Source organism: Haplochromis burtoni, unplaced genomic scaffold (genome assembly GCF_018398535.1).
Source record: "Haplochromis burtoni strain Fernald_Lab_line unplaced genomic scaffold, NCSU_Asbu1 Contig_949, whole genome shotgun sequence".
Lineage (NCBI taxonomy): Eukaryota > Metazoa > Chordata > Actinopteri > Cichliformes > Cichlidae > Haplochromis > Haplochromis burtoni.
Window position 1 is genome coordinate 9685 of NW_024583310.1, and position 20136 is coordinate 29820.

General features: G+C 45.9%; 1 protein-coding gene across 4 annotated transcripts; it reads right to left on the reverse strand.

Annotated features, from left to right (window-relative positions):
- Positions 1-835: 835 nt before the first annotated feature.
- pex6 (peroxisomal biogenesis factor 6) lies at positions 836-20002 on the reverse strand. Of its 4 annotated transcripts, none has more exons than XM_014330680.2 (19): positions 19258-20001; positions 18101-18706; positions 16837-17006; positions 16665-16748; positions 15861-15966; positions 13662-13783; positions 13402-13504; positions 13057-13259; positions 12588-12774; positions 12232-12308; positions 11433-11550; positions 10765-10970; positions 10603-10664; positions 10107-10215; positions 8756-8872; positions 4557-4634; positions 4131-4270; positions 1001-1167; positions 836-964 (listed from the first exon to the last, which is right to left on the reverse strand). In XM_014330680.2, the coding sequence occupies exons 1-18, from the start codon at positions 19777-19779 to the stop codon at positions 1031-1033; spliced, it is 3147 nt and encodes a 1048-aa protein (XP_014186166.1). In that variant the 5' UTR covers positions 19780-20001; the 3' UTR covers positions 836-964; positions 1001-1030. The 4 variants fall into 4 exon arrangements, with proteins under 4 accessions (XP_014186166.1, XP_014186165.1, XP_014186167.1 ...); XM_014330679.2 differs by having other exon boundaries at positions 13402-13507; positions 19258-20000; XM_014330681.2 differs by lacking the exon at positions 4557-4634 and having other exon boundaries at positions 13402-13507.
- Between the last annotated feature and the right edge of the window lie 134 nt (positions 20003-20136).

The window sequence follows — 20136 nt, forward strand, 5'->3', positions numbered from 1 at the left end:
TGACTGCAGGTTTCCAACCTTGTAAACATCTGCATAATGACTGAAACCAGCAGCACTGACGGAACAATGGGCTGGGAGGTCAGTTTATGATCATTAATATGCAAATTCTCATGACCACTGAACAACGCTCACTGATCAACGGCCATGAGTCTCATTCACAGAGTTGAATGACTGCAATCACAGCATTGTAGGATGGTGACAGATGGACCCTTAGGCCCCTCCTCGATTCAGAGATGGCCTTTCCCTTTTCACGTAAATGGCCTCCCTTGACTCCGCCCTCAAACCAGCGTTCCTCCCTGTCCAGAAAAGGATAAAGTTTAAAGTAAAAGTATAACGTTGCACTTGGGGAACTATGAGTATCACTAACATGGCTGACAAAAGGGTCCAACAGATTGTGTCTGCTGCTGATTCTTCTTTTGTGGGAGTTTATGGTATCATCAGCTTTGTTCATGGTAGTTACGTGTAGAAAAACACTGGCTGTAACTTTGACCTATGCATGCTTACATGCATGACAGAGACGAGAAGGAAAGCAGGCTGTGTGGTGAGCGTTGCAGGTGGAACCATGGCTCCAGCACAGAAATAGAAAGATCTTCCTTAACAGCATTAAGCTGCCGCTCAGATTTACTGAAGGTGCTGAAACACGACTCCAGATCTTTCCGACGCCCCGCTTATGTGGCAATTACAAATGATGATGGCAGCTCCACAGTGAAATTCTACACCAGTTTTCATCCACCCAGTCCAGGGTCACAGTGAGCCTACAGGCTGCGAGAGGCCGGGTACACCCGGGACAGACTGACGGTCCAGGGTCACACGGCTAACACAGAGACAGACAAACCACTTTTCATTAGTCTTTATTAATTAAATATATTACCAACTTCTGTTTACATGATTTACATTGCCGTGCAGTATTGTACAGCAGTGATGTTTCTGAGGTGATTTAAATGAAACTGTTGAACATCTGTCAAAAAATCAAAATCAAATCAAATCACTTTTATTGTCAGCCCCATGACGAACAGATGTCTGTGTGTTTCTACTTTGCAGCGAGTTTTTGTTGAATGTCTTTGTATCGCAGGAGCTCCTCATCAGACACTGATGACTTGAAGTTTTCTAAAGCAGTGGAGAAATCCTCAGTAGAGAGGAGGACAGGAGAGTCTTCAGAGTCTAGACCTGACAGGGAGAGAGGAAGGGATGCAGAGGGTAAAAGGTTTGAAGGGAGAAGAGCAGACAAGTCACGCCAATCTCACCGCCTGTTCAAAAGCTTAAAGATGTGGAAAAGGGATCTTTTTGCATCATTTTTGTCAGACCAGCAGAATCAGCTGTTAACGGGCACAACTTTCAGCTGGCAGACTGCAGCTGCACTCAGACTTTTCTATAGTCCATCAGTGTTTACTACAAATAACAACAAGCACAGAAAGGAACAGGAAGTGTATCTTTTGTGATCACATTTTTGTTGTTTTTACACAAATCAAATTGTTAAATGATGTCATTGTGTTACTTAAATTTGTAAGTCTTAGTTCAAGCAGCATGATCAAAGACATTCCTTTGTTTCTGTTGAACTCCCCAGCCTGTGGGTGGGGGAGGTTGTAGTGTTTCATTACAGGGACACATCCTATGTGAGGGCTCTGTTTCTTATTTAGTGAGGATGTTTTACTTCCTGCCTTTATGACCTCACCTGTGTTTGGTGAGACTGTTAGGAGGGGTTAAGCCATATACGGGGGGGAGATTAGCCTTTGGTGAGCAGGAAGTCTCTCTCTCTCTCACACACACACACACACACACACACACACACACACACACACACACAACAAAAAAACACAAAACAAAAACACAAAAAGAACACACACACAACACACACACACCACACACACACACACCACACACAACACAACCACACACAACAATCCCCCACACACACAACACACACCACACACACACACACACACACACACACTATTTTAACCTTTTGTGACCATAGGGGGATTTTACAATGGGTGCTGCTTGTGTGCACTATAACTGTTTTCAATAAAAGGCGGCAAGAGGAGGTCGGGGTTGAAGTCGTCTGTGGTTGGATTCAGAGACACCGACCGGGGCTTCCCAAAGAGCTCATCGCACAGTTAGGTGGTGTTTCGATGAGGTGTAGTGTACGGAGCAGTCCCTGCTTCACAGTCAGGGGGAGTAAAGCCTACGTGATTCACCTCAGATTTCGTGGAACAAACAACTAGACACAAAACTGAAGTCAATTCTTGAGTTGGATTTATGTCTTAATGATAGGTGGGTAAACACTAGGATTTAACAGGCAGCAGCAATCTACTATTGCTATTGTTGTTTGACCACGCTTGCAAAGACTTGGTTAATAATCTATACAGTGTATGATCCATCAGAGCACATATAACCAGTTTAAAGCCTGAGAGGCCCAGCAGTACTAGCTGACCACAAATCAGTTTTTGCACATCTATTCTACCACCATTGTCAGCCCAACAATTTGAACTGTAGATTACAATGGAAAATCTCACAACCCCATTACACTTATCAGCAGCAGAAGAATGAGCAGTTGACTGGAAAACCCTGTTAGATGGACAAGAGCTGCAAAAACAATATAAATGTCAACATATTGCAGAGAGCAGACGGGGAGAGCCCTGTGTATAACTCTTCTGGAGCAAAGAGAAAAACCAGCTTCAGACAAATCTGCTAATGCAACTGTGCTAAAAGGGACTTCCTTCCCTCAAAATCCGGTTAAAAAGTAACAGAGAAGGTCTGAGTAAACAAATCAACAGTAATAACGATAAAATCTGCATTATTTATTACTTTCCCAAAAAAGAAAGTGAAGTTCATGGGTAAAGGCAACAACAGGTTAGAAGATATAATTAAAATAAAAATGAAATCAGAAAGAAAAGACCGTTATCACAGTGACAGACCAAACCAATAGTTCCACAATCTTGGGAATAAACTTCCCCAAGAAAGTAATTGGGTCACTTCCCTCGACTGACTCCATGAGATTTAGGATCCTGACATTGTGTTGTCTTCATCAGCCCTCCAAATATATCACCGACCATTTGTTCAACCCTCTTGGTTCTCACTCGGGATAAACCTTTTTGATGATCTATTCAACGCCAAGGCCTTCGTTCATTTCAGGACTTAAGGACACGTTTTTCTTTTTACTTCGTGTATCTGCAGCTCAGATCAGCTTTAAAGCATATGGTGTCCCCTGGGACTCTCCTCTTCCCTCTCATCCCATGTTGGACTGGATCTTGCCTAACTCTGGCAGACCTTCTGTTTCCAAAATCTACAACAAATTAGCCGAACATGGTATATAAAGCCCCTGCCCATTGAATCTATTTGGGTCAGGGAACTGGGAGGACTACAGGTTAATGTAGACTGGGATACAGTGTGGTCTAATCTGAGTTTGACTTCTAAGAACCTGGCGCATCAATTGAAAACCATACACAGAACATACATTACACCCAGTAGGAGGTTCCAGATGAAACTACAGGCTACGTATCACTGTCACATCTGCAATGATTCGTCACCTGGCTCGTTCTTGCACATTTTGGGACTGTCCTGTTGTATCCAATTTTTGGGTCTTTGTGAACTCTGTTATCTGAGGTGCTGGAAGTTTTTTATATTCCCAATCCTGGTCTTAGTCTCCTTATGATACCTCTGAAATCTCCTTAAAACAAATACAATGCAAAATGTTGTTCGCTGGATTCACATCCTCTTCCTCCTGGAACAGGCAATAACTGGTTTTGACTTTGTGTTTGTTCTTTGCTGTCCCTATGCCTTGTGACCAATGTTTGCTTTGCTACTGCAGTTTACAGTTGTGCTGTATATGTCTGTACCCCTCCTCCCCGTTTTAAATCAATAAAATGTTGATCACAAAAAAAAAAAAAGTTAAATATAATACTCTAGATCAGAGTTCTAATTCCTACACCTAACCAAGGAAGCTAAGAGTAAAATATTTGTGACAAAAGGCCGAAACACCCTGTGAAGTTGAGGCACACAGCTGACAATGTGTCCCCCTGAAAAAGCTTCGGGCTGCCTTTCCTCATAGTAGTCATCGCTTAAGCAATGCATCGTCAGGGATTTTAACATCTAGTCCTTTCAATGAATCAGAACGAATCAGGTTTCCTCACCGTCACTGATGAGAGAGATCTTCCTCTTGATGGCTGCCATCGTGGCATCTGAACAAAGAGCGTATAGGTCAGCACCGGTCATGTGAGCAGGGCAGCAGTCCACCACCTCTTGGAGATTCACAGCAGGGTCTAACTGAAATCTGGACCAAGAAAAAGCTCGTGTTTTAAAAGATGAAGTTAAAGTATAGTACTTACCATTTAAATGGACTGATGCTACGTAAACACAAATTTCTCATGCTCATAATTTCATAATTTTACTTTAATCCGATGACAGGTTCTCTGTACTGAAGCTGTGAAGACCAAAGTATTTAATGAAACATATCAGAATGAAAAATGTTGGAGAAAAAAGCTCGATGGCTGTTTTTTGTGCCTAGCTTTTTGCAGCTTGTGTAAAGGCCCGGCCATCGCAGGAAGTGCTGTTCTTACTTTCTGAGGATGGCCTGAAAAACCTGCAGCTGGGAAACACGATCCTCATTGATTCCCATGTAGACCAGCTTATCAAACCTAAGAAGACAAAGTCCAGGAGAGGTTCAGACGCACACTGAAATCAGAGAAATCTGTCTAACTGATTCCAAATGAAACATAACGTTATATCTATAACTTCTGTTCCCTGAAGGAGAGGAACAAGGTACAACATGGGGCTGTCCGATATAACGATATATATCGGATGACGATATAAAAACGTCTGTCGTTTCATTTTACGCTATCGTTTGTTTCGTGGTGTCGCACGTGACACGATCCTGTTGAGACTTTTCAAAATAAACTGAATCACGTGAAACAGTATGCAGAGAGAAGCAAAAAGAGCCGCCAGGTGCTAAAAAATAACCCTTAGACTCAAACGTTAGAACAGGCTTTTCCCCGCAGCACGCCGTGTAATAAATACTCACAAAGAAAACGGCGCCGTTACAACTTATGACTAAAAATGTATCGTTTCATGCATCGGTTAAAACACTCGACTCCAGCTACAGGACGCCCAGCTGGAAACACTTCCTGCAAGTCGAGCTGCCCGAGATTCACAGACTTTACAGAAAATGTTAAATGTTTGTGATTTATATCGTTATCGGGACGATAGACGTCTTAATATCAGGTGTGAGGTGTGAGAGGAGCCCTAGTACAACACATAAGTATTTGATATTACGCTCCCACGTGCCCTGGCTGAAGAAACCTTTATTCACGCCTTTAAAGCGGATGGCCCGGGATGACATGCACACGGCCCCGCCTACATATATACCCCGTGTCATCACAGTCATCCCTCAGTTCGATAGTCGCTCTTCACCGAGCCAAGCTGTGCGGCAGGGCAACGTTGTGTTGTACCTCGTTCCTCTCCTTCAGGGAACAGAAGTTGCCCTAGGATGATATGTAAAACTGCAGGACACCGGCCCTCAAGGCCTGAGGTTGCCCACCCCTGGTTTAGACAGAGCCCCCCTTAGCGAAGCAGACAAACACTGGTCACATAAACGCATGTTTTGAGTGGACTCAATGTAGGTACATAGCACACACACCGGACAAAAAGAAAGCATCCTTCTCTGCTCCTCAGACGCAAGAGGAGGGGAGCAAAAGCTCAGCCACTCAATGTCCATAGAGCTAGAAGCTGCAGGAATGACCGTGGGAAAATGGGCAGCATTCGGGCACAATCAGGAGAGGACTGTGTGCAGGAGGGATGCACAGGCAGACGATGAAGGTCACCCACTCGCTTTGCCAAAGCGAGAAGCATATTATATAATATTTCATATCCAAGACCTAATGGGTTCAAAAAAGGGGGCGCTCCAGCACCAAAGACAAATCCCCTGCAGGGACACTGTACTCAAACTTTATTGTCATGACACATGTACAAATACAGGGTATCGAAATAAATTCTGCATCTAATCAGAAGTGCAAGAGCAGTAGGTGCAATGAGAGCAGATTAACCTAACCACGGGTCTCAGCCAGCAAACCCCTTTTAAAGAACGTATGGCGAGGGCATGTGCACCTGGTGTCACCCTGTCAAAGTCAATATGACAAGCAGATATAGCTACTAAATAAACCTTAACTGTAGAAAATGAAAGGGCCTCATCCAGCAGCTCCTGCAGGAATGTCAACACATCCACAACAGAGCACTGGAATTGGAGAGTGTGGCAGTCTCAGCAACATCGCTCCAAGGCCTGCTATTTGTAAGGGTACCAGCCTCTAGTGGATGCTGCGGTAGCAATCAAGATTGACCAGGTAAGCATGAAGGCACCACAGATCCGGGTGTGGGTGAATCACGGGTGAGAGGAGGTCCCTGTGGAGAGGAAGCTGCCAAGGACTCACTGCCAGCAGACCAATTATCTCTGCATACCATGACCTTGTGGGCCACCAAGGGGCCACTAGAATCAGAGAAAGACACTGGTGAGGCTCTCTCTAGAACTGGAGATATCATTGCCACCAAGAGGAATGCATACAGAAGCACGTCTGGCCATTGGTGCACTTGCACGTCCATGCCCAAGGGTGCAATGTGGTCAATTATGAAGAAGAACAGGGGGCAGTGAGTGTTTACCCTGGAGGAAAAATGATTGGTGCAATTTGCGCCTTGCCAAACAGATCCCAAATCTGGGCCACTATCAAAAGGGTGGAACCTCCATTCCCTCACCAGAGGACCCCCTGTGGAGAGAAGGTCTGGCCCCAGGTTCAAATGGCCCATAACATAAGTGGCTCTCAGAGACATAAAACCAACGCTGCACCATAACAGTAGAGAGTAAGACAGATTCAACAGGGGAAGGGAGCGTCTTCCTCCCTCCCTGTTTATGTAAGAGACCTCTGTTGATTTGTCTGCACTGACTAGGACATGCTGGCCCCTCAGAACTGGACAGAAATGAGCTCCCATTTATGCATATCATCACCGGCCATCTGCCGGTTGCAGCAGATGGCCCCGCCCCTCCCTGAGCCTGGTTCTGCCGGAGGTTTCTTCCTGTTAAAAGGGAGTTTTTCCTTCCCACTGTCGCCAAAGTGCTGCTTCATAGGGGGTCATATGATTGTTGGGTTTTTCTCTGTATGTATTATTGTAGGGTCTACCTTTCAATATAAAGCGCCTTGAGGCGACTGTTGTTGTGATTTGGCGCTGTGTAAATAAAATTGAATTGAATTAAAATGCTTGAGAGCCAAGAACACTGCTAGCAGCTCTTAGTGGTTGATGCACAGATCACCCTGGGCTGTGGTCCAGATCCCTCTCACTGATGTGCCCTCACACAGTGCTCCCCACCCCCTTAGGGAAGCATCTGTGGACACCACCTTGTGAAACAACACCCTGATGCAGCACCCCGGCTCCCTACAGGACCAAGCAAGAGCTAGCATGCAAGATGCAGCACTGAAACGCTCTCATCTTTAACAATTCAAGTGGCACTACAGTGATCATAGAGTAAATCAGCAATGAAATGCAGCTGACAAACGTGCACAGCTGGAAAGCAAGCATATTTCCAAACCGAGGAAAGAAATGTGCTGACTCTGAACTAGCAAGCTCTTTGAAAGTTCACAGAGAAACCCAGTGCCTGAATATTTGACAGAACCAGAGGCAGCTGTGTCGCCACCTACTCTCTGGAGCAAGCTACAAGAGCCCAGTCATCTACATAAGCTAAGATGCAAATGCCTCCCTCTCTGAGGAATGCCAATGCTGCCTCAGCACATTTTGCGAAAGTGCAACGAGCGAGAGACAACCGGAATGGCAGCACCAGGTATTCGTAGCCTACGCCCTCGAATCCAACCTCAGAAACTGCCTGTGGTTCGGGTGTATAGCCACATGAAAATAAGCATCTATTAGATCAGTTGGTTTGAAACAATCTTCCAGGCCGACTGCATTCAAAAGCTGATTGTTAGCATCTTCAACTTGTACCTTTGTAAATATTTGTTCAAGACTCGCAGGGTGAGGTCCCAGCGGGCTGTCATCAGGAACCAGCAATCTGAGCTCCTGGTACATCCGGAACATAGTGACGGAGCTCATGACTCGGATGAAGCCGGGGCCCCAGACTCAGATTGGAGAGGGTCATGGAGTGCGACAACCGTATGTCCCAGCACTTTCCCCACAAACACCACCTGTCTTTCCAGCCTCGAGCGCCGGAGCTAGTGACAAAATAACAGGCTTCGGCTCCATCAATGCTCTCATAGCGTGGACAATCTCAAGGCAGACGGGGCACGCATCGTGCTGGTCCCTGTCGTGCAAAGAGAAACCGCACCCCTGAGGACAGGGGCAAACAGAAGATTTCTGCCTTGCTTGCTTTGATTTGGTGTCCATTCCAAAACACTAAGGAAAACTCGAACTTATCGCTCCACGGGCATCCTATGCACCAACTGTGCATTGGAGGCCAACACCAACAGGGGCAGTTAAGCTAACTTCAAGGCGGCAGACAACAGAGCTAAATAGAAGGGGGAGGATGCTTATGTGTTGTACCGAGTGAAACCACTGAAAGGGAACCAGAATTGCTTTATTGAAGAAGTCTTGAATCTAGGAATTGCAAACAAAAACTCATCAGGAAAAGTAATAAATCACATCACAATTCAACTAAGCAGCAGGGTAATTCTGTGGTTCATTAAGAACTGATTTGTTTTTGGAGCCAGCACAACACCCTGTGAAGTGATGCAAACATAACTGTGTGTGAGTGAGTGAGAGCGCCGACCTGCCAGGTCTGAGCAGTGACTGGTCCAGCAGGTCTGGACGATTTGTGGCTCCGATTACAAAAACCCCACCAGATGAGTGCAGCGCATCAAGCTCAGCCAACAGCTGAGACACAACTCTGTACAGGAAGGCAAGTAAAATTTATCGATGGTACAAGAGCTGAGCACAGTAAATTATGTCTCTCAGTAGGGCTGCCACAAACGATTGTTTTGATAGTCGACTAGTCACCGATTATTTTTGCGATTAGTCGACTAATCAGATCATCATCCATTGGACGTAAAACGTACAGCTTATTGCACCAGCAGCATCTGCTCTTATATAACAATCATTAGCTTACAGCTTTAAGTGTGTAAGGTATGTGCTAACTAACAATAAAGACAAGATGGTAGTTTATTAAATTTTGATGAAGTTTGCAGATTGTTTCAGTGAAGTTTAATAAACTCCTTGCCATCTAAAAAATAACAGGACACCGGAGTAAATTCTCGAGCATCTCACACTTCTGATAATCAGCTGTCTGCTTGACGTTTATTCAGCTGTGTAAGAACTATAACTTTAATCTCAGCCAAACCGATTTACTCAGGAACAAATAAAATACTGAAAAAAGACAAACAATAACATGTTTAAATTATCTAAGTGACTCATATATCATGTTTAACCTGAGTAGCGAAAGACGGCGGTGGGTTTGAAAACAGCCGGGAGTCCGGTGTTCTCACGGCGCTAGTGACCTAGCCCCCGGCTCGCTATCGAGCTAGTGGGTAACAGACGTCCCCGAAAACGTCGGAGCGCTTTTGAAAATATGCGGTGTCTCGATAAACTGAGCAGATATTTGAGGTTTCCACAGCTACATTCTCGCCTGAAAACATGTTAAACGTTTATTTTGTGACCCAGAAAGAATAATAAGAGTAATATTAAAACTAACTAGCTGCCGCCATTGTTGTAAACTGAGCTGGGCTGCGCTATGAATTCTGGGACATAGCTGCTTCTTCTTCTTCGGGGTTTAACGGCAGCTGGCATCCTTGTACAGGCAGTGCTGCTATCTTCTGTTTCAGTCCATTATTACACTCTTAAATCCTGCTATTATTCCTGCTTTTGGGATCTTACAAAGCTTCAAACGACGCGTCGACTGTTAAATTAGTCGTCGACGATTTTGATAGCCGACGTAATCGTGACTAGTCGACTAATCGTGGCAGCCCTCTCTCTCAGTCAAGGTGCCAAAGAGTGCCTCCCAATAATGAAAAAGATTCATTTCTTTTGAACAAAAAAAAAAAAAAAAAAAAAAAAGAAGAAAAAAAATCAGAAACAACAAATATTATAAATAATCAAACAAAATAAAAATGAAGGCGTGCACACACCTGTCCATCACCCCTCCAGAGTCTCCACTGCGCCCTCTGCTGGGAGCCAGAGAGTCTAGCTCATCAAAGAAGATGACGCAGGGAGCTGCTGAGCGTGCTCTGTGGAAAACTGATGACAATCCACATCACGTACAAAAATATATAACATTTACTTAAAAATGTGTTCCAATTTAACTCTGGGTGATACGTTTCTGGGAACAAGAATATTATTCACTGTAAATGCAGCAAAACAAAAAATAACAAACAGGAAGAGACGACAGTTTGTTTGTTTTTTAAAGTGAGCCATTTTAAAAAATAAACTTCAATTTTTTTGGTAATGGCTTAAAGAAGGAGCGGCACTGTCCAGGCACTCTGCCATGTTAAAATGAAACAATGTTCCAAGACAAACAATAATGTGGCTTTATAGTAACTCAGTGAGTTTTCAGTCTCAGACGTTAGCTTGAAACTAACAACATTACCAAAACAAATATGGTTGAATGTAAAGACTAAGAAACACCTTCTCTGATGTTTTCTTCACTCTGACCCACGTACATGTTGATGAGCTCTGGACCTTTGACACTAAAAGACAGAAGTAACAGTGTCAGTGAACAAATGCTGATTCTTTCCAGCGTGACGCCTTTCTGCCTGTTTCGTTCCTATGAAGTGGAACGAAATCTACCTGAGGAAAGTCATGGAGCACTCAGTAGCCACAGCTTTGGCCAACAGAGTCTTTCCTGTCCCTGGTGGTCCACACAGCAGGATTCCAGTCCGGTTCAGATCCAGAGACAAGAGCTGAGGACACTGCAAAGGAAGCTGAACCGTGTCTAGGATCTCCTTCTTCACATGCTGGAGACCGCCGACATCCTCCCAGCGCACATTAGGTATCTACTCACAACACGGACACAAAGGACAACAACGTGGTGAAACAAGAAACAGCTGCTTCTTTCCAATTTATTAAGCTGCACCTGTGACACATGAGGTGTGTGTGTGTTTGTGTGTGTGTCTATACAACAGGAGTGACTTAAACACAACTCTCCACTCTCACTGTAAACAAACAACCCGATGACACACAGAAGTCTTTACTGTTATATTCACTTTTTTGTAAATAATGAATATTATGTTTACACAAACAAAGATCACTGCCTGTTGTGTCAGTTCATTTTTCCAAACATGGACTTGAATTGCTAAAAACGGAGTAAAGGTTATTCCGCCGCTTTGGTCGACTCCACCACAGTCTGCCACAGACAACCATTCATGCACAACAACTTGTGTGTGTGGCCTTATTAGGGGCGCTAACAACAACGACAGCAAAAATGGAAATATAACAGTCTTTTAGTCTTTGGTCACCTTCGGGGCCCCGATGGCCTTGGACAGGGTGTCCTGCAGGATCTCCAGAGCAGAGGTGAAGTCCTGGTTCAGGATGGTCACTCCGCTGGAGCACAGATCCTCCTGCTGCCGAGCACCACTGCACAAACAACAATAAAGACGGAACTACAGGCTGTTCAGTGAGACGATCAAGTATTCACACAACAACAGTGGGCGGTAACCTACAGCATAGAACAGCCGTATTTAAGACACAGACAACAGGATACGTAAGAGGCAAAAATTTACAAAGCAGCACTGTACCAACTGTTGTCTCCACAGTTCTTTAAGCACGAGGTGAGGGGTGAGGGAGATATGGTGCTGTGGAGAAGAAGCTGTCTGAGGGTTCTACACCAGGGGTGGGGAACTCCAGGCCTCGAGAGCCGGTGTCCTCAGCATGTCCTCAAGTTCTCCAGAGGCCTGGGAATGAACTAATCATGTGTGTTGACCCAGGGTGAGATCTAAAACCTGCGGCCCTCGACGCCTGGAGTCCCCCACCCTGGTCTACACCTTTTTCCAGGAGGCAGAAGGATGTTCAGTCGAGACCTGAGAGGGGAGCATTCAAGCTTTCCATACTGAATTAGAGCTTCAGACACAAAAACCAAGAAGCTGAGAGCACCGAGCTTCAGCGTTTAAATACCCCACCACCTCGCTGTTTCCAGGACCACAACCTTCAAAACCAACATGTTTCAGAGACTCGGTTATAGACTACAGGTGATCAAGTATGACACATTTGATCTGGACTAGAAGGTAATCTTGTCCTGTAAGACGTAGTTATTCTCACCAGCTGTGGATCAACCTCCTGTAGGCAGCTCTACCAGCCTCAACCAGCAAAGCACTGAGGTCCCCCAACACAAAACCCTGTGGAGCAGAGGAAGAACATGTGGACTGAAACAGGAACCACACTCGGGAAGGGCAACCAGCATCCAAATCCAGCCAGCTGTGGCAACTCTTGAACACGGGAGCAGCTAGAAGAAGCTTTTTGGCTTCATGGTTAGAAACAACCTGAAGCCTCCCCCAGAGTAGCTTTACAGATTTGGACCAACACAGCTGCCTAACATGTTTTCACCTGAACGCCTGAGCTTTAACAGTTCATTCTGCCCCAGTGGTGGTGTGAGTAGAGTCGATGTCATTACTCACTGTGGTGAGTCTGGAGAGGTTCTCCAAGTTGACGTCCTTCCCTAAGTGCAGGTCTCTGCTCAGGCTGGACAGCATGGCACGCCGCTGCTCTTCAGTTGGACTCTCTATTGCTACCTGATGGACAAACGCTGCCATGATGCCTGCAGACAAATCTCGAACTTTGCAGACAGTTGCCACCATCACCACACTGAAAGATAACCAGAGACATTTGATTATATTCTGAGCCGTGGCTCACACAGCAGACTTCCAGTTTGACTAAAAACACTTGTGCATGTCTCTGCTGCTCAGAAGCAGAGCCGAGTGAAAGTGCAGCTGTTGGTGTGGTGCCGAGTCATACTCTGCGCTCCTGTAGTGGTGCGTGGTTTACAGGTAGGGGAGGTAATAAAAGGAAAGCTCATTTCATCAACAGGATCACCTACTCGATGAGCTAGACCAGTGTATTGAATGAGGGTTAGAGGCAGTCACTGACCTGGTGGGGGCGCAGCTGAGCAGCTGGCAGAGCTTTGCCTGGACCCTGCAGTCGCTCTCGGCAGCCCCTCGTGATCTGAGGACGAGCTGCAGGTTCCTGAGCAGCAGAACGCAGGGCTGCAGGGCCTCGGCCCTCTGAAACACTGACGCCAGCTTTACCTCAGAGGCTGCAGGACTGTCAGCGCACAGGCTCACACAGTCTACCTGCAAACGAGGAACAACAGCAGCCAAACAATACGTTGCCTTTTATTTAAGGACAAAATATTCTCCTGCAGAGAGGAATCATGAAGAATGTGCTGGTGTCTAATTATCTTATCACTCTAAACCTTGAGCACAGCTGTTGTACCTTCAGCAGGTGGAGGTTTAGTCTGCCACTTGCTGCCCTCACTGCTGCCATCTTTCCACTTCCTGCAGCACCGTGAAGGAGGACCGTGCAACCAGACAGAGAGCTGCTGCGAGCAGACATGCAGCCAACATCAGCAGTGTGCCATCATGCATCCCTCTGTTACTGAACTAGGTGTGTTTATGTGAACTTCAAGCTCAGGTCCTATTGAGTTGTATTTTTCACTGCCTGATGTTGTAAATCGGAGCAGACAGGTCGGTTACCTGTGCTGCAGGTGAGGCAGGATGGTGTCGATGAGGAGCTCCACAGTCTTGTTAAGGCCTGGAGGAGACAGAGCTGCTCCCTCCACGAGAGAACATGGGACGGGGCTGTTTATAGATGTTCCCTGAGGAGATGGGGGAAGCTGTCAGAGCAACAACGCTGACTAACAACAGCTTAGATTTAGAAAAGACTGCACTGTGAGCAGGATCCCTGCAAACAAACAGTCTCATTTACTCGCTGTGATAAATCAACAGTGCCTGCAACCCTGTTACCCCCGAGATAGGGCAGTGCAGGCACAGAGGACGTGAAAGACGCACACACGAACGAGGGGCAAAAATAATAACAAAACTGAGAAGGAAAGAAAAACTACAAAGACAGGAAACATGCCAACAAAACACTGAAGATGGAAATGAGATCAAATAAAGAAAAAGTGCATCTATTGTGAGTCAGGGCTCCCCTGAGCTAGCGCCCTCAGACACAGCTAAGCTGCTGTCTGACACTTTGGGAAAAGAGCCTTCATTGGACAGACAGGAAGGCAGGGACACAGGGAGGGAAGCGGGTCGGACTCCAACCCAGTGAGCTAAAAATGGGTTTATTCAACAGTTTAAGTAAAGCATTGAGATCAGCTGGCTGACACGGTCACTAAACCATATCAGAAGAAAGCTTTTACAGGATGTGTTACACTGAGGTATAATGATGATAATAATAATAATAATAATAATAATAATAATAATGGATTGGATTTATATAGCGCTTTTCAAGGCACCCAAAGCGCTTTACAATACCACTATTCATTCACTCTCACATTCACACACTGGTGGAGGCAGCTACAGTTGTAGCCACAGCTGCCCTGGGGCAGACTGACAGAAGCGAGGCTGCCATATCGCGCCATCGGTCCCTCTGGCCAACACCAGTAGACGGCAGGTGAAGTGTCTTGCCCAAGGACACAACGACCAGGACAGAGAGCCCGGGGATCGAACCGGCGACCTTCCAGTTACAGATACGCTTCCCAACCCCCTGAGCCACGGTCGCCCCCGGTATTCACCAGTTTCACAGCATTCAGCTGCATCTGAGCAGACAGTCCAACCCTGTGCACTTCAAAATGAATGGTACACAGACGGATTCTTATAGAGCGCTTTTCTACTCTCCCGGAGTCCTCAAATACAACACGCCACATTCACACAATCACACCCATTCACTCTAAACTGAGTGCTTTCTAACTACATCTACACACATCCACACTCCAATCATTGGGGAGCAACTTGGGGTTAGTATCTTGCCCGAGGATACTTGGTGGAGCCAGGGATTGAACCACCAACTTTCCGATCAGTAGGCGACCTGCCCTACCTCCTGAGCTACAGCCACCCATGAATGCTACTTGGACCAGTAGTCACACAATCATTCATGAACACCAGTAACCCAGTTTCACTGGCAGCGTATCCAAAATAAGTGTTGAACACATCACCAACTAAACGGATGTGTAGAAGTGCTGCTGCATGAAATTTTCAACAAATGTCGACAACTACTAATTAAATCCACACATGCAAAGAAATCAAACCATAGATGTCCATAAATGATGAAATGACACAGGGACACAGTACTGAACACATGAAGAAAGGGAGCTGCAAACAGGCGCCAGCTGAACCTGATCAGTAATCAGAAAGCAACACTCAGTGCACATATCAGCGGGTTCAGTCCCAACTGATGGCCTATAAAAAGGTGTGTCATTACCAAAGCGTCACACAAGAAACGATCGTACTTCACAGCCTTATTGTTGCAAACATACTGATGGCATCGCTTACAGAAGAATTTCTAAACTGCTGGAGACCAGAGCATCAGCTCCCCGTGAACTGGCCTCGACCAGCTGCTGCCCTCAGGATTTCAGACAGAGTGAAAAGAATTACTGAGAGTTGACCGAGGGGCCGACATGTGGAGAGCTACAGAAAGGCTTAGGACCAGCAGGTGCATCAGTGCACTCAACCACCCTGACCTGCATGCGCGCTTACCACGCAGGACTCCATAGCTGCAGACAAAGCGTGTTTTAAGTTTACTGAAGAACATTTAGACGAGCCTGTGAAACACTGGTCTGGTCAGATGAGGCCAAAATCAAAGTCTCTGGATCCAACAACATACCGCATGTTTGGAGCGCACAGAGGAAATGAAATAAAGAAGAATGACTGAGGTAAGCGGTCACTGTTCACCATATAGAGCGAGGTACGCTGTCTGCTGGCCAAGTAAGCTCCTCCTCCTTCTTCTCTTCCTGCAGATGAGCATACCTTCTGCACCCTGAAGAACAGCACTGGACACCTGAAGACGTTCAGAGGACACATTTTTCACTGAACAGTCAGACAGTGATGCCGTGCATTAGCTACGGCAGTAAACAGTTTCTAACTGCAGCGTCTCTGGTGCCCTCCAAAGAACACACAGCATCCTCCACTGCACCAAAGAATGAAACAGTTAAATGTGGATTTTTAAACATTAGTTTTCTCTCTTCTGAGCTTTGTTGATTTACTCTTACAGCAATCTGATGATTATGATGGCCTAAACGAATCCACACATTAACAGTCTGGGTCTTTGGTTGCTTAATAAGCTGTAGTGGGAGATTGCAGCCACTCCTGCTCCTCAGCCGGTGTGTCGACGAGAATTCAGAATTCATTTGAATTTATCTGATTTCTCAGGATTTTTCGGCCTATTGTTTAGAGCTCAGCTCAGACAAAATGATTATTGTGGATGATTTCAACATTAATTTAGAAACTTACAGCCTCAGAGTGGTTTTTGATCTATTAGGCTCAATTTGCTTCTCTATAAATGTAAATTAACCCACCCACCAATGTTCTGACATTTAACAGTATTCTCTGAGAAACCTCGTCTGATATTTCATTTATTAAATTGTTTGAATTATTTTTTCAAAAGTTTTTATCTTGAACAAAACAAGTGCTCCTAAGAAACTCTGATTTAGGTAATGAGCATAAAGACTTGTCTTATTAACCAGTAATAAGCGGCACCTGTGGATCCCTTCAGAGGGGGTCTCGAGCAGGTCTGGATGGTTTCCAGCTGGAACGGTCAGAACGTCTCCTGGTGACACGAGCCTGAAACGAGCCCAGACAAACTGCTGGAGTAAAACAGTGCTGCTTTCTTTCTACATGTTAAGGACACTGTTTGGATGCATCAGTCAACCTGGGCGTGCAGAAATGTTGAGCCAGCAGGTTGTCATAGCAGCCCAGGTTGTTGTAGGATGGAGAGGTGACCAGCTGGATGTGGAGCTCGCTGGCATACGGTGGAGAAGCCGAGCGGCAGAACGTGTCAGAGCGACAACCACTGGGTTGTAGAGGAGGGGGGTCCCACCTCTGAGACCAGACGAGAGACAGAAACCAAAAAAACAAACACTGAAGATTTGCTGATGGGATGAAACCTTTTTTTTTTTTTGCTTCACAGCGAGAAGGTCCTGGGTTCAAATTCAGGATATTTATGGTGTGAAGTGCACAACCCTGGATAACTTTAAGAAGAAGGATCAAAATCGTTTAACTGATCAAATATGAGTCTTCAACAAATATAAAATGCCTGCTGGTGACAGTTTTTTCCTGTTGCACTGACACTTTATTTGAATGAATTTGGAATCCTGGAATAGAAGAAACTCTTACAGATTAATGGATCATCAGACAATCAGACCTGTGCAAAAAGAGCGACTGGTGAACATTGGCACTAATGCAGTCCGTCAGACAGCTGATTCCTCTGCGAGCACCCGCTGAGCGCTAAAAATGTAAAGTCATTTAAAAACCTGATATTCGAATGTATGTGAAGAAACAGACTTGCTCACAGCTGTGCAGTAGTTTATTTATCCGACTCTGCTGGATCCAGCTGGTGGCTGTGCTTATAGTTTTCCAAACACATGTTTCCAAGTCGAACATACTGTTTGTGGCCCATGTCTGGTAAGGATGAGCAAAAGGTTAATGACAGGAACCCTAACCCTGATTGGTTCATACTCTTACCTACTTTTTTCTAAAGTGCGGACCAATTTGAGAACAACGGGCCCGTGGGCAGAGACGTGTGACGACGGGGCAACCAAGAATAAAACTGATTTACTGGGAGTTACCGTGCACTTACTCTGAAAGTCAGCCTGGCTCTCTCAGTCTTGGATTAGTGTATGGGCTTACTGTTTAGGTGTTGTGTTCCTGACATGATTTAACTACCTCCTCACAGCAATGCACTCCTTGGCTGCAGCTGGTGACATTTCTTCTGCTCTGAAGACTCGCTGTGAGCTGGTGAGCTTCTCTACATTCAACTAGTTTGCTCATCGAGGCTACAGAGCAGAGCAAGGACGACTGCCACCAGGTGCAGTCCACCCACAGAACAAAACGCCCACTGTGCAGATGGCTAGCTAATCTGTTATCTGGTTACAGTTGCTCGTTTACTGAAATGTTTGCAGAGTGTGTTGAAGCACCTTCATCCTGAGCATAAAGCTGTTTACAGGGATCACTTCTCCTCCAGTCATGTTGAACCACAGAGGAGGTGATATGAGGCCCAGGTTGTCATGGCTCTGTAGTTCTGGACTTGGTGGCAGATCCATCACCACCACAGAGACCAGCCTCTCTCTGCAGATGCCCCCCGTGACATCGCCCTCTCCTGTGGGTCCTCTGGATTCGCCGAGCTTCGACAGCCGTACCCACTCCTGGTTGAAAAGCCCCAGTCTGAGAAGCAGCTGTTTGGTCACAAACACACAGCTGTGCAGGTCCACGGCTACCCCATATTGTTCTTTGAGCTCGAGCCATCGCTGGGTGTCCATTACCCGAACTTCCACTCTGCATAGCAGTGGACACGAGACACCTGGGAACCCAGAATCCAGCACGCTCCTGTTATCAAGCAGACATGGGCCAGCACAAAGGCCGTCAGCGTAATGAGCAAAGTCTGACACACAGAGTCTGAGAGGCCTGCAGGGTGGGGGGGTGACTGAATCCCAGCAATCTGTCAGAACCAGAGAGGTATCAGCTGTGATCCTGCCCTGTTTTACAGGACTGCACTCCAGCACCAGCAGCTCCAACAGCTGATGCTGCACCATGAACAGAAAACAGAAGCAAATCAGTCTGTATTCTCATACCTCCATCATATATTTATTTCAGAGCTGTAACAAGAAGCTGCTCAGTGGAAAATGATTCACTGCGATTATTAGAATCAGTGAATCGCTGAATTTAGAGCTTTGAACAAAACAAATAACATGCGTCTTTGTCTTCAGCTGCCACATAAACATCAGACTATCAAAGATCCAGATGAGCGCATTGCGTTTAAAATATTAAAGGGCGGGCGAGAGGGCCTCAAAAGGATTTCACCATAATTCTAACATTTACAAGTGTAAGTAAATAAAGGGCCTTTTCCATCCTCTTCTTACTAACATGACGTGTGAATCTAAAGCAACAAGCATCACAACACGAGTCAAACATAAGTAAAGCACGTTAGGCTAACCTGCACCGTGGCAGTAACATAAGCACAGGATCTGGCACGTTTGTTGCTAGTTAAAACAAACATTATCAATTGAAAACAGAAATGATGTTTACAGCTTTTCTTCACGGTGGGATTCTAAATCGATCTGACTCTGAACATCACCTGTCCTGGGTCTTCTCCCAGGATTGTATGTCGGGGGAGCAGCAGCGGGTCTCCTTGACGAGCCAGCAGCCAATGTCCCGGGCGGCAGAGTTCCAGCAACCTGTCGGTGAACTGCTCCGATCCAGCCAGGCGGAGGCTCTGCCTGCTGCGGGCTCCAACTACGACTCTGTCCAGGCTGACGGGCTCCACAGCTCGGACGGTTCCGGTACCTCTGAACTGCTGGAGCCCGTGGTGCCGCAGGAAGAGCCGGCTGGCAAAGAGCCGAACCCGTGGCGCTGACTCGGTGTTGGCTGTAGGACAGGTCACTCCGTCGGCCGTCTCTTCCTCGGTAGTTTGGTGAACACGCAGTAAAATGCCCGTCCTGCCGGAGCTCTGAGGCCCCTGAGGAGTGAAGAGGACGGTCGGCGGATCCGTGTCATTTAGGAAGACACGGTCCAAGTGTGGTTTTAACATCAAAACATCCAGAGGACTGAGGTGGGACGGGAAAGTCTCCAAATAACTCAGCTCAACCTGAACCGCCATAACTAATCTTCTTCGGTCCCTCTGCGTCTTCTTCGTTCCTTCTTAATACTGCGACCCAGCGGACGAGTAGAGGAACTACAAGAGAACCTGAGGACGAGCTCGATGCTCGGGTTTTCGTTTCTTTTCATTACATCTAACGATGTACTGCCCAGTGTTGGGCAAGTTACTTTGAAAAAGTAATTAATTATAGTTACTGGTTACTTCTTCAAAAAAAGTAACCGAGTTAGTAACTGAATTTACAGTTATGTTTTCATTTTGACATACCGTATTAACACAATTGATCTAAAATCAGACAAAAAACAAAAAAAATGAGTAGAAAAAGTTATATTTGTTACTGTAACAACCACAAACATGTTT